We start from the raw sequence: 12,282 nt of genomic DNA on the forward strand, positions 1-12,282 counted from the left end.
AAGTGTCTTCCACACCTGCTTCATGCCCCAGCTTCTTCACAACACTGTTAGCATTTCTTGCGCTCTATTGCAGGCATTTTTGCTTGTTTGTGTACATAAACAATATGCCTCTCTTTTTTGTTTGGCACTTTTTTTTTTACACTATTTTAGACGTCCTTTCTCATCAGTGCATTCATTTTAACTGCTAGGTAGTATTCCATGATGTGAATGTACATTATGAATGGTAGATATTTAATTTCTACAAATAAAGTCCCTCAGAGATCTTTGTACACATTTTTCTGCACACACGCAAGCTTTTCAGTGGGAAAATTATTAGAAGTGGAATTGCTTAAAAGTAGAAGCACTGACATTTTTTGATAGGATTTGCAAAATTTCCCTTCAAATAAGCCAAACCAATCTGCACTGTCACAAAAAGGTTTGAAGGTGCCTGTTTCCCCCATTCTCAACTAAGTGTATTGAGGTAACTTTTGAACTTGGAGAATAAGATGGAAAATAGCAACTCACTGGCATTTGATTTGCATAATGGAAGGACTTTCGAGTTTATTTTCAGCCCAATCTTGTCTCTACAGTTTTTTCCTTTAGTTCATGTTAACGAAACCTTCTAATCTCTTTTACTCTGTACTTTAACAGATTCGTTTTGGACTAACGCACTATTCAGGTTGGGTGGTTGTAAGATTAGAGCGACAGAGTAATTATTGAACCCCAAAACCGTAATTAAAAACAGAAACTGATTTATGATGCTTATTAATGATTGAGCCTTTTAAAATCTATACGAGAACATGGTGTCAGACATCATACAGGTTACTGTTACGCAGGCATTTATTTTCCTCAGTTCCCCCGGATCAGGACGATTCAGACCCCGTGGGGAGGAAGCAGCCTCAACTCCAGCCCGTAAAGCCACGCAACCAGGCATTACTCGGGGAGGTGTCCATCCTCTCTGCACCTTATCTGTAAACAGGGCATTCCATTAAAGACCATTGCTATGGTCCATTGCTGTTCTCAATTGTACCCTGCCTCACTGTCATTTAATTGTCGGCTGGAGAAGAGGCTACCTCTGCTGACAGTGCTGTGGGAAGACGGCGGAACTGGTGGCAGCGAGAGGCTTGTCCCAAATAGGAAATAAAAGTGGGAAGCGGGTCAAAACCTAATCAGGATTCCGCGCTACAGCTCTGCGGTTCCCTCGCCCAGCTGTTTGTTGAGAGCGCCTGTTTTCTCAGTCTATACAGAAGAGAATGGAATTATTTAGCCCGCTGGAAGGGCAGGGGCGTGATCTAACAAGACGGCTTTCAACAGCCCCAGGTTCATTCGTTTTCGATTTGTCTTGAAATCTGGAGGAAACACGCTTGGACTTCAGCAGGTGAATTTTGCGCAGCTAGTCTTCGAGCTGGAGAAGGCAATGGCACCCCACTCCAGTACTCTTGCCTGGACAATCCCATGGACGGAAGGCTACAGTCCATGGGGTCACTGAGGGTTGGACACAACTGAGCGACTTCACTTTCACGTTTCACTTTCATGCATTGGAGAAGGAAATGGCAACCCACTCCAGCGTTCTTGCCTGGAGAATCCCAGGGACGGAGGAGCCTGGTGGGCTGCCGTCTGTGGGGTCGCACAGAGTCGGACACGACTGAGGTGACTTAGCAGTAGCAGCAGTCTCCGAGCTGGAGAAGCTGGGCCTGACCACTGGCTGGGCGCGCCCACCAGCGGGTGCGTGGGTGCGGGAGCAGTTCAGGACCACCTGTCCCCATTTCCCCGCACCCTCCATGCCGGGGCTGGGTGGTAGGGACCCGCAGAGCAGCGGCGGCGTGGACGGGACGCACACCCTAGGTCGGGTAGGAAGGCTGCCGCCTCTAATTCCTGGCTAGTACCCAGGGAGAGGGACCCCTACCCTGCGGCGTGTCCAAGCGCCACTTGGCAAGAACGTACCGCGCGTGACGGCGCCGCGCCCTGGTGTGTAAAAGAAGCAGAGCATGAGTGCTTGGCGAGCAGTTAGGGAACGTGCAGCTCGCCCTGCGCATCGGGCCGGAGAGGAGGGGTGCGGGGCGGGGAAAGGGACCCACTCGGGAAACCCCCGGCCCCGGTAGGGGCGGTGTGAGCCGGCTCTCCCTGGTCGCCTCCCCGCCGCGCGCGGCTTCGGTGCAACAACACGGGGAAGGAGGCCTGGGCTCGGCCTCGCCCCGCCGCCCCGTCTAGAGTCACGAAGTGGTGCTTGTCTGTGATGCTCGAGGCGCGCTTTACCGAAGGCGCGGACGTCCGGAGGCAGAGCCGGGGGATGGCGCGGAGAAGCGGCCCAGGATGCAGGCGGCTGCGGCGCCGCGGGACAGCTCCACCCCGGCCCCGCCCCGGCTCGGCCCTCCGCCTCCGCCGCCCCTTCCCCGCCTTCGCTTCCGCCCCTCAGAGGCTCCCGACCCCGTCAGGGTGTTTCGGCCGCGGCTCGGGCGGGCGCGCGGGGCGGCGGGGAGCGGGCCGAGGCGGCGGAAAGCGCGGGGATCCCGGCGCGGGCCACACCCGCCCGCCGCGCGACCGCAGGCCTCCCCGCCCCTTTGTGCGGTGGGCGCTGTCGCCCGGGCGACGCCGCCGCCCCGCCCCGCCCCGCCCTCCGCGGCCCGCGCCTGGGTCTCCGCGCGGCCGCCCGCCCCGCCGCAGTCCGCCGGAGCCGCCGCCGCAGCAGGTCGCGGGCCGCGATTCCCGGGGCCGTCGCAGGAGCAGAGTTCGGCTCTCCGCGCCTGTGCTGTAGTCCGCCCTGGCCTCCTCCTGCCCGCGGTCCGCTGGCCGGGGCCGGCTGACCAGCTTGCCCTCCGGCTCCGAACCGAGGCTCGGCGGCCGCCGCAGGGACCCGCCCGCCAGAGCCTCCCCGGGGCCGCGCGTCTGCCTGCTGGGGCCCTGCCGTTGATGACACCTGGCGGGAGGCTGCCATGGAGGGGGACGGCTCAGACTCGCTGGTGGGTAGGGGCGCGGGCGGCTGCCTCAGCCCCGAGGGCGGCGCGCCGGGGTCCCGCGCGCTCGGTCCCCGCTGCCCTGAGCCGGGAGCGAGCCTCTCTTCCCGAGGAGCGGGGGCGGGCGTGCGGTGGCCCCGCTTCCTCTTCGCCTTCCGCGCCCCGGGCCGGTTCCGCAACCCCGGGCGCCCCCTGTCTGCCCCTGGGAGGGGAAGGTCGGATTCGGGGTCACCCGGGCCCGGAAGGGGGCGCCCCTCGGGCGCGGCGGTGGCCCACCTGAGAGCCGCGGGGAGTTGGGGCGGGGCTCTCCAGCGGCCTTCAGACTGCCGAATTCGTCCTAGGGAGTCGGGGGCCCCGCCGCGGCCCCGGGCGCCGGCCCCGCCGCCCTTTGTCCCGGAGCGCGGCGGGGCTGGCTCCCTAGTCCTCGGATCCCCGCGAGCCCAGCCTGCGGTCGCCGCGAGCGCAGCCTCTTCCCCGGCTTTGCCTGTCCGCGCGGGGCGGGCTTGCTCCGGCAGCTGTCGGGGTTCAAGTGCTTTTGTTTCAGGGAGTCGGGTGTGCAGTGCAGTTCTTCTCAACTTGTTGGTTTTCCGTCGAATCTCATTTATTTGGAAATGGCTTAATTGGGGGAGCCATCACACCACGTTTCTCGTAATCAGATTGCTTCCTTTCAATGTATGTAAAATGAACACTCGTTTTTCTTTTGCGTAAGAATTGCTTTATATCCATCGTGATTAGAAAGCTTATACACTGGTTTGTGTACAAGAAAAGTGGAAATAGTTTTAGATCTTCCAGTGAGAGGTAAACCTCCCATAAAATGGGGCGTGAGAATCTGTTTTGGATTTTGAAGACAATATTTCCCTTTGAATTAGATGTCAAATTCTTTATGAAATGAGATAGGATGTGAAGATTCTGTATTCTTGGATGTGGTTCTGAAGTGTGGCTATCTTCCAGATTTTTTAAAACTGTGACGTGATGCGGGCTTTTACTAAATAATTTATTGAGTGATGCAGCAAGAATCGCTGCATTGCACGACCCACGGATAAAGACCGTTGGCTGAAGTACTGTCGTCAGGGATTATTAGCTAACTCGGTGTCATTTTAAGGGGAATAGACTTGCATACATATTTATTTAACTAAAAGCAGTGAATTGATTCAGTTTTAATTTTCTGTGTGTTTCCAGTAGTTGAAATGGTTGACTAATGTTGTACCATTATTACAATTGCAAGGATGCTAAATACAGATTCATAGCACCTGAAGCTTGGGATCCGTGGAGGGAAAACTGCCCAGGCAAAGGATGGGAAAGCTGGTATGAGGTCGTTAGACCTTTATAGTTGTGATGAGTCCTAAGTGTTTCTCATTGAAAATATTGCAAGCTTGTACCATGGAGAGCACTTATAGTGGTTCTTTGTAATCCTCCCTACCCTTTTAGTATTCATAAAGTGCTTTCAAGATAACTGCTTTGGTATTCAGCCTGAGAACCTCAAGTATTTTACATACATTACAGTTTCTGCATGTGGAAGATGGCCACATTTAATGTAGAAAATTGCTGATAATTCAGCTTGTATGTAGATTTCAAATAGGGTCCAGGAACATAATGGCTAGTCCAGTTTTTACCAGCTCCTGTTACTTGTCAGTTACAGAGCTAATGTGCTAAATAGGAATAATCCTGTTCTTAGTGCTGTATTCTTTTTTTTTTTGGTGCTATATTCTTAATTTTTATTAAAGTAATCTACTTTCAGAATTTCACTGAAGGCGAAATATTATGGATGCCAAGTATTTTATGCTAATTTTTCCCATATTTCAAAAAAAAAAATATATATATATATTTACCATCTCATGTCCGTTCACTTCTAGGCCATGCAACGATGAGGGGTGGATAAATAATGGCATAGACTTTCATAGCCCGAAAAGAAACTTCAGATTTTAAAAAATCTTTAATTCTTTTCGGTAGTAATTATATATGTATTTATACACGGGGTATAAGCAAGTTAACGTATTTACACACTAAAAGCCTTTTATTCTGATTTCTGCTTCTCATTAAGGTGACCATTAAGAATATCGAAAGAGAGCTCATTTGCCCGGCATGCAAGGAGCTGTTCACCCACCCGCTGATTCTCCCTTGTCAGCATAGCATCTGTCATAAATGCGTGAAGGAGCTCTTACTGATGCTTGATGATTCGTTCAATGACGTGGGGTCTGACAACTCCAATCAGAGCAGTCCCCGACTTCGGCTTCCCTCCCCTAGCGTGGATAAAATTGACCGAATTAGCAGACCAGGTATGTGGCAGAACCGGGTGTTGGAGCTTGTTTGTATGTTCAGAGATAATTGTAGAAGGGAAATTTCATCATTTTGGGGGTTAATCTTTCCAGGTGAATAAATTAAAACTTATAAAAGAATCTCTGTCTCTCTTAAAACGAACTTTTAAAATGTCAGAATGAACTTTTAATTGTCTTCTGATATTCATTTAAAGTGGATATTGGATGTTGAACACCGGCTTTGTGTTAAACCCATTGTTAACTGTGTCTGTATTTTAGGGCGTGTTCTATAACTCTGTGATGTCCTTTATAGGAGGGTTGAAATAATGGTCCACTGAAGTACTTAATAGGGACTCTGCTATGTTTGGTAATAGGTAAATACATATGCAAAGTTAAAGGATGAGACTGCGTAATGCCTAGTCCTGGAAGCCTTTTAGAGTAATGTTATTTGGCATCATTCTAATACATTGTATTCTTCAGCCATTTTTTGGATCCAGATTTTAAAATAACGATTTTGAACATCAGCTAAACAGTGGAATTCTGTAGTAGTTTATGGAAGTAGATCTCAGTTCAGTTCAGTTGCTCATTCGTTTCCGACTCTTTGGGACACCATGGACTGCAGCATGCCAGGCTTCCCTGTCCATCACCAACCCCGGGAGTTTACTCAAACTCATGTCCGTTGAGTCTGTGATGCCATCCAACCGTCTCATCCTCTGTCATCCCCTTCTCCTTCCACCTTCAGTCTTTCCCAGCATCAGGATCGTTTCCAAGGGGTCAGTTCTTCGCATCAGGTGGCTGAAATATTGGAGTTTCAGTTTCAGCATCAGTCCTTCCAGTGAATATTCAGGACTGATTTTCTTTAGGGTGGACTGGTTTGATCTCCTTGCAGTCCATGGGACTCTTAAGTCTTATCCAGCACTATTGGGATGGTGTTTGTTTCTTCTGAACATCTATTGCAGGATTAATGTAGATCAAAATGAATTTGAAATCACTGGGAACAGGGCCATTGGAAAATTAAGGGCCAGAACGAGCAGTGAGAATCAAGGGGAGGCAAAGGTGTAGATAGAAATGTCACAGCCTTACGTTCAGCACTTCCTTCCTGTTGAGGAGAGTCCTCTAGTGGCCATGAGCACCAGATCTCAGGGCTTCAGCTCTGCCCAGTTTGGGCTTTGAAGTTTCCAGTTTCATCCTTTGTCCACTCTATTTCTCTCTCTTTTGTTTAGGAGTAACTTTCTAATATTGTTAAAAAAAAAACAACCCAAAAACAAAACACTTTTTTTTAAAATCAGAAAAGGATCTTTCTCTCATTTGCGTGTTAGAGAATGTCGTCACTTTCGATTGTGCTGTGATATGGAATCTCCTTGGGCAGTATTTGTGTCTGTGTGTCCATTAGAGAGTGGATGAGAGGAGATTTGTTCTAAGAGTGGTACTATGGTATGTTAAATCCATGAATTTTTCTTTAAATGGTAATCACTAGTTGCTTGGAGGATATTTTCCGCACATAAGAGTTGTATGTGTGTACATGAAAGGGAGCATTGGGTAACTGGGAGGTGCAAGGTGCATGAGGGTGGAGAGGGTTTCGCTCTTTGTGAAGTCATCACTCCTATGTTTTCCTCCTGGGAGGAGACTGGTGTACTGAGGACGGTCGGAAAGACGGTGAGAGCTTGAAACCATTCTGCCAGATAAAAGTTCATCTATTAGTAGATTCTTAGAGAATAATTAGGGACTCTGGCTTGATTGACAAACAAGATCCACTTTTTGTATGTTAATGTTCAGCACAGTCCATTAAATGAGATTCTAGTTAAATACTAGTAGTTTTACTGATCTTTAGATTGAGCTCACGTGTTTATTTCATGAAATTCTTTATTATATTTAGGCTTTTAATCTTAAGACTTAGTTAGTTTTTATAGAATCAATATAAAATAGGAATGAAAAGTAGTTAACTGTTTCTGTTTCCAGGAACTTACCTAGCTCAGCGGCTGGTAGCCATTCAGTAAATATTTGTGGCATGGATGTTGAGTGGCAAACGTCTGCTATGAGATTTGTATAGAGCATGCCATAATGGCTTATCTTCATTGATAATGGCATTTTTTTCCAGGACAAGAGATCAAAAATAGATTTACTGGATATGTTCTTTCCTCTTCTTTAGGAAGAGCCCTTTTAAGCTGAACTGTGTCCTGGCAGGGGACAAGTTAGAAAGCTGCTCTGTGGAGAGTGATTAAAGGAAATAAGAATGTTTAGCTGGGAGAAGGGTGTGACTCCAGAATATGAGGGCTCTCTCATGAAAGAGTAGTAGTGCTCTGGGTATCTTCGCAGCAGACATTCCAGATCATCCAGTATACTAGCCACATACAGCTGTTGAGCACGTGAAACACATTAGTCTGAATGGAGGGATACACTTGGAACTCTTGGAATAAATGAACACAAATATCTCTAATAATTTTATATTGATTACATTTTAAAATGATAGTTTTTGAATATGTTGTATTACTAAGTATGTATTTCTAAAATTAGCTTCAGTTGTTTATTTTTACTTTTTTAATGTGGCTATTGGAAAATGGAGGAGGAAATGGCAACCCACTCCAGTATCCTTGCCTGGAAGATCCCATGGACAGAGGAGCCTGGCGGCGTACAGCCCTTGGGGTCGCAGAGAGTCGGACATGACTGAGTGCACACACGTTGGAAAATGTAAAATGATGTGTGGCTTACACTTTCACATGTATTTCTTTCAAATGTTTCATTTGACACATTTTAAAATAAAAGGATGCCTTGAAAGGAGAGCAAGATTTGTGTATATAACATTAGCATATTAAGTTGTAAAATCTAAAAGAGCTGTATAACTGTTTGTTTTGGGTCATATATGTGTGTGTGTGTGTGTGTATATATATATATATATATATATTTGTGTGTGTATATATATATATATATATACACACACACAAGATTTTTCTCCCTTTTTGTTGTCATGTCCCATTTGTCTGTTGTCATTAAGATACAATCAATGTTAGTAATATCTATTTACTGTGCTAATTTTGGTCACTTAAAACAAGCAAAGATACTTTATTTTGACTTTGTATTTTCAACAGTTACCGTGAGTAATTGTTTGAAAACACAAATGTGTGATTGTTTAAAAACACAGATCCACAGGACGAGGTATAGGCCCTTAATTGCTGCACCAACAGTGTTGAATTCTGAACTGTGATAAAATAACCTTGATGAATGCTTTACATTGGTGGCTTTATATAAATACCATGTGTACCAGGAGGAACACATTTTTTACTGTCAATTCAATAATTGTGTTATGTGTAGGACACAGTTACTGCTTTATCTTTTGTTAACGTGTTGTGAATCTTCTCTTTGAAATTAAATTCTAAATCCAGCTTTCTGTTCATTGTTCACAGCATCACAACGGAGATCTTTGGGGTGGAGAGGTAGAAAATGCTTTATTGCTTGTGTGGCCGCAGGCAGTATAGTGTTGGATTTAAATGAAATAACTTTATAGAGATAAATTTAAAAAAAGTCATCATCAGTGGTCAAGTCTTCAAAATCATGTAGAAAGTGAACAAATTGGGCTGACATGACTTAAAGGTCAACAGGACTAAATTTTCAAGCCAGTTCTGATGTTTTTAAAGGGAGTTCTGATTATTAGTGCTTGCATATTGTCGTATATGCACACACATGTGTATGTATCCATGATGGGATATTTTTAAAGAAAAAGACATCCCCTTGTTACCGTTTTTTTAAATGTTACCTTAAAAATGCTTTACATTTACTTAATGGAGCAAAGCTTAAATTAACAGCCATATTGCTCCCTTGGGGAGGTTAAATAAGTCAGTACCTTAATTTGCTTAAATGTATTGATAATTTCCTTGGTGGCTCAGATGGTAAAGCATCTGCCTACAATGTGGGAGACCTGGGTTTGATCCCTGGGTTGGGAAGATCCCCTGGAGAAGGAAATGGCAACCCACTCTAGTACGCTTGCCTGGAAAATCCCAAGGACAGAAGAGCCTGGTAGACTACGTCCATGGGGTCGCACGGAGTCGGACATGACTGAGCGACTTCACTTTGTTTCACTTTATTGACAATTTTGGTAGTTAATACCATAAATCTTTGCTTGTTTATGCATATGGTGTATTTTTTGTTAATATTTTAAATTATTTGGGATCGGAGTTTTAACATTTGGGTCTTTCTCATTTGTGAATAAATAATGCACATTGCTTTTGTGTGAAAGGTGGGCCAACTCATCATATGAAAATAATTTCTTTCTTTATTCCAGTTGACCTTTAAAGTAAAATTGGCTACTTTTTTTTTTGAGGGAAAATGCTGGTGATACCTTAAATTTTGGTGGAGAAAATAAACATCTGAAATATTACCCTTTTCTGTTTTCCTCACCTTCTTCTACATGCCTCAATTTAAAAATCTTAAGCCACCTCTAGAAGCCACACGTAATCCATTCTCTTATAGGTTTTAGTGAGCCCCTGAGAATATGAAGTGTTGAAACTTAATAATTAGGAGGAGAGGTAGGAACAGTTTGCTTAAAAAAATAATTGCTCATTACCCACTTTTGGTTCAGAGGGTAGTCGAGAAAAAGTTTTTGCAGTTTGAAAATCTAATACTCAAAGGGATAATGTAACTCATAGGCATCGGATGGTCAGAATGTGGCTGCATTAAGGCGGTGCATAGGCGGCCGCCGCTGCACAACGCCCGGGAGCCAGCGTGATGTCAGCTGAGGAGATACTGTCTACTACGTGGCCAGGTAGCAATTGTGGGGAGGTTGTTTGCAGCCAGAATACGGCAGAAGATGATGCAGTTGGAATAGGTCTGGGATTTGTGATGAATTCTTGTTTTACTCTATTACTATTTCTTATCATTTAAATGGGAAAATGTGATGGAAAGATGACTTTTGAGGGAGGATTTGCTATAAACCAGTTTGAAATAATTTTGGAGTCTTCATTTTTACGATTGTGTCATGATTTATGCTTAACTGGTTTAATCTGTCCTTGAAGTTAAAGGTATAGGGGGGAAGTGTTGATTCTGTGAAATGACCGTGTTCAGATAATTAGCAGATGTCATTAACCCCATGAATGGAGTTTGACTTGGAGAATTGTCGCTCTTGGCCTGTTTTGCTGCTTTTCCTTTCTAAGGTGTCATTACTTACCCACTGTTATACCGTGCGTTTGGGTAAGTACTGTCCGTAGACCTTTGTATGATCATAGAAACGCTTGACCCTGTGCCATACAAGATGGTAACCGAAAATGGCTTTTGACAGTTTTAAATGTGGGTACTACCAAGAAATTGACTTTTTATATTAAATTTTAAGAATTTAAATAGCCTCACTTGGCTAATAGTTACTATATTAGCAGAGTTATAGAGAAATATTGATTCTGTTATGTTTCATTCTTAGTTCTACTGACTTGATTTTTTTTTCCATCTGGCTTCTCAGAATATCTTTGCCCTGAAGTATATTTTATTGTTTATTTTTATGAAAACGATGGTAGAAGATAAGACAGACAAAAGTTCTTTAGTATTCGTGAAAAAATTTTGAGAGCTTTTAAGATCTGTTTTGAAAAATAGCCAAGATAGATTGATTTAATGGTTTGTCTGGTTTAAGAAGTTCAGTGTGATGCCTTACACCTTGTGTTTTATTGTAAAAACAAAAGAGGTTTACAGAAAAGGGATAAAACTTGTTTTTGAAATTTCTGAACATGAGGGTCAAAATCTGGGTGTCACCAGTGTACATGTTAAAGCATGATTTTATTGGCATAATTTACTTTTGTTTTTTCCCCATTTCTTAATTGAGCACAACCTTCACTTCATGAAACCAATAATTCATTTTTTTAAAACGTTGACTGTTAAGACTAGTTATCCATTTTAATTTTTATCACCTAGTTCATGAGTCGAAGCATGTAACTATAAATATGAATTTCCATTTGTTTAAACTTGACCACTGCACTGTATCACTTCCAGAATTATTTGGCTTGTTTTTTCACTAAATGAAATTTTCATTGGCATGTGTTTTAAAAATAGTTCTGCTGCTTATTTTATTATGTGCCTGCTGTGGTGTGAAATATCTCATACTCTATTGCATGTTTTTAGAATTATTACAAGAATGTATTTTACATAGGATTTTCACATTTTTATGTGACTGCTTTCTTGGGTATATTTTTAAATGTAAAAGTTTAAAAATGTCTTTAAAATTTGAAGATATTTAAAATGTAAAATAATGCAGTTGCATGCTTGTTGCATAAGTAGCTTTGGGGGCCTAATGCTGTTTTGCATGTTGTAAAGTCACTTCAAATGTCTCATACCGTGGACTGATCACTAAATTTTACCTGTAGTGATTTATGTAGTGATATGTCAGACATCTTTTAAGACAGTCTTCAGTGATGATAGTAATGTTGCCTAGGCAATGTTAATACAGCTGTTGAAAGACATTTTCTAAATGTGATTTACTAAATTTAACCACTCACTTTTGGTATTGGATAGTAGTATGAAAGAAGGCTATAGCCAAAACAGTTTGTGTTTATACTTAGGGAATTATTTTGTGGGCAACCAAGACTACCTGCTTGGACTAGATTTATACAGGAGAGGAGGAAGCAGGGATAGGCATGCCCCTGTGTTAAACAGACCACCCCAGACTCCTGCGAACCTGTGGGTAAGGACTGTCATGCCTTGGTTTCTTGATTTGGTAAAATCAGGACACTGCTGAGGAAAGGTGTGATGTTTAAGGTCATTCAGTGTGTTGTAAAGTTACTTGTAGTATGTTTGGTGTATCTTTTGGATTACTGAATTAAACAATCTCAATGATTCTTTTTTTCAGGTCATAAGAAGATATTAAATGGTTGGTTCCTCTTAAAGTCACTAGATTCTAGGTTTATGAATAAGCTTTTCACTCCTCTATAGATTGCACTGAATTAACTACTGCTTTTGCCTACTGCATTTTCTAGGTGAAACAGGGCTGCAGTGGGACACCCTCTGTTGTGCTGCTGGGCAATTTTGTTGCCACGTATTTTTCTGAGAATCTGAGCTATGGATTGGATTGTTTTAAAAAATTGCTAAATTACTTTTTTTTTTTTTTGTGCTATGGATTGTTT

At 43.7% G+C, this 12,282-nt stretch overlaps 1 protein-coding gene across 3 annotated transcripts in view; it reads left to right on the forward strand.

The window, feature by feature from the left end:
- Positions 1–12,282, forward strand: part of TRIM36 (tripartite motif containing 36) — a 42,627-nt gene that overhangs the window by 8,132 nt on the left and 22,213 nt on the right. The window contains exons 1-3 of one of the 3 annotated variants that reach the window (XM_018053731.1): positions 2,624–2,939; positions 4,975–5,209; positions 8,590–8,619. In XM_018053731.1, coding sequence (XP_017909220.1) covers positions 2,913–2,939; positions 4,975–5,209; positions 8,590–8,619 — 292 coding nt within the window. In that variant the 5' untranslated portion in view covers positions 2,624–2,912. Of the gene's footprint in view, positions 1–2,623; positions 2,940–4,974; positions 5,210–8,589; positions 8,620–12,282 lie in introns of those variants that run through there. The other 2 variants (XM_018053732.1, XM_005685038.3) reach the window with 2 other exon arrangements.

This window comes from Capra hircus, chromosome 10 (genome assembly GCF_001704415.2).
Source record: "Capra hircus breed San Clemente chromosome 10, ASM170441v1, whole genome shotgun sequence".
Lineage (NCBI taxonomy): Eukaryota > Metazoa > Chordata > Mammalia > Artiodactyla > Bovidae > Capra > Capra hircus.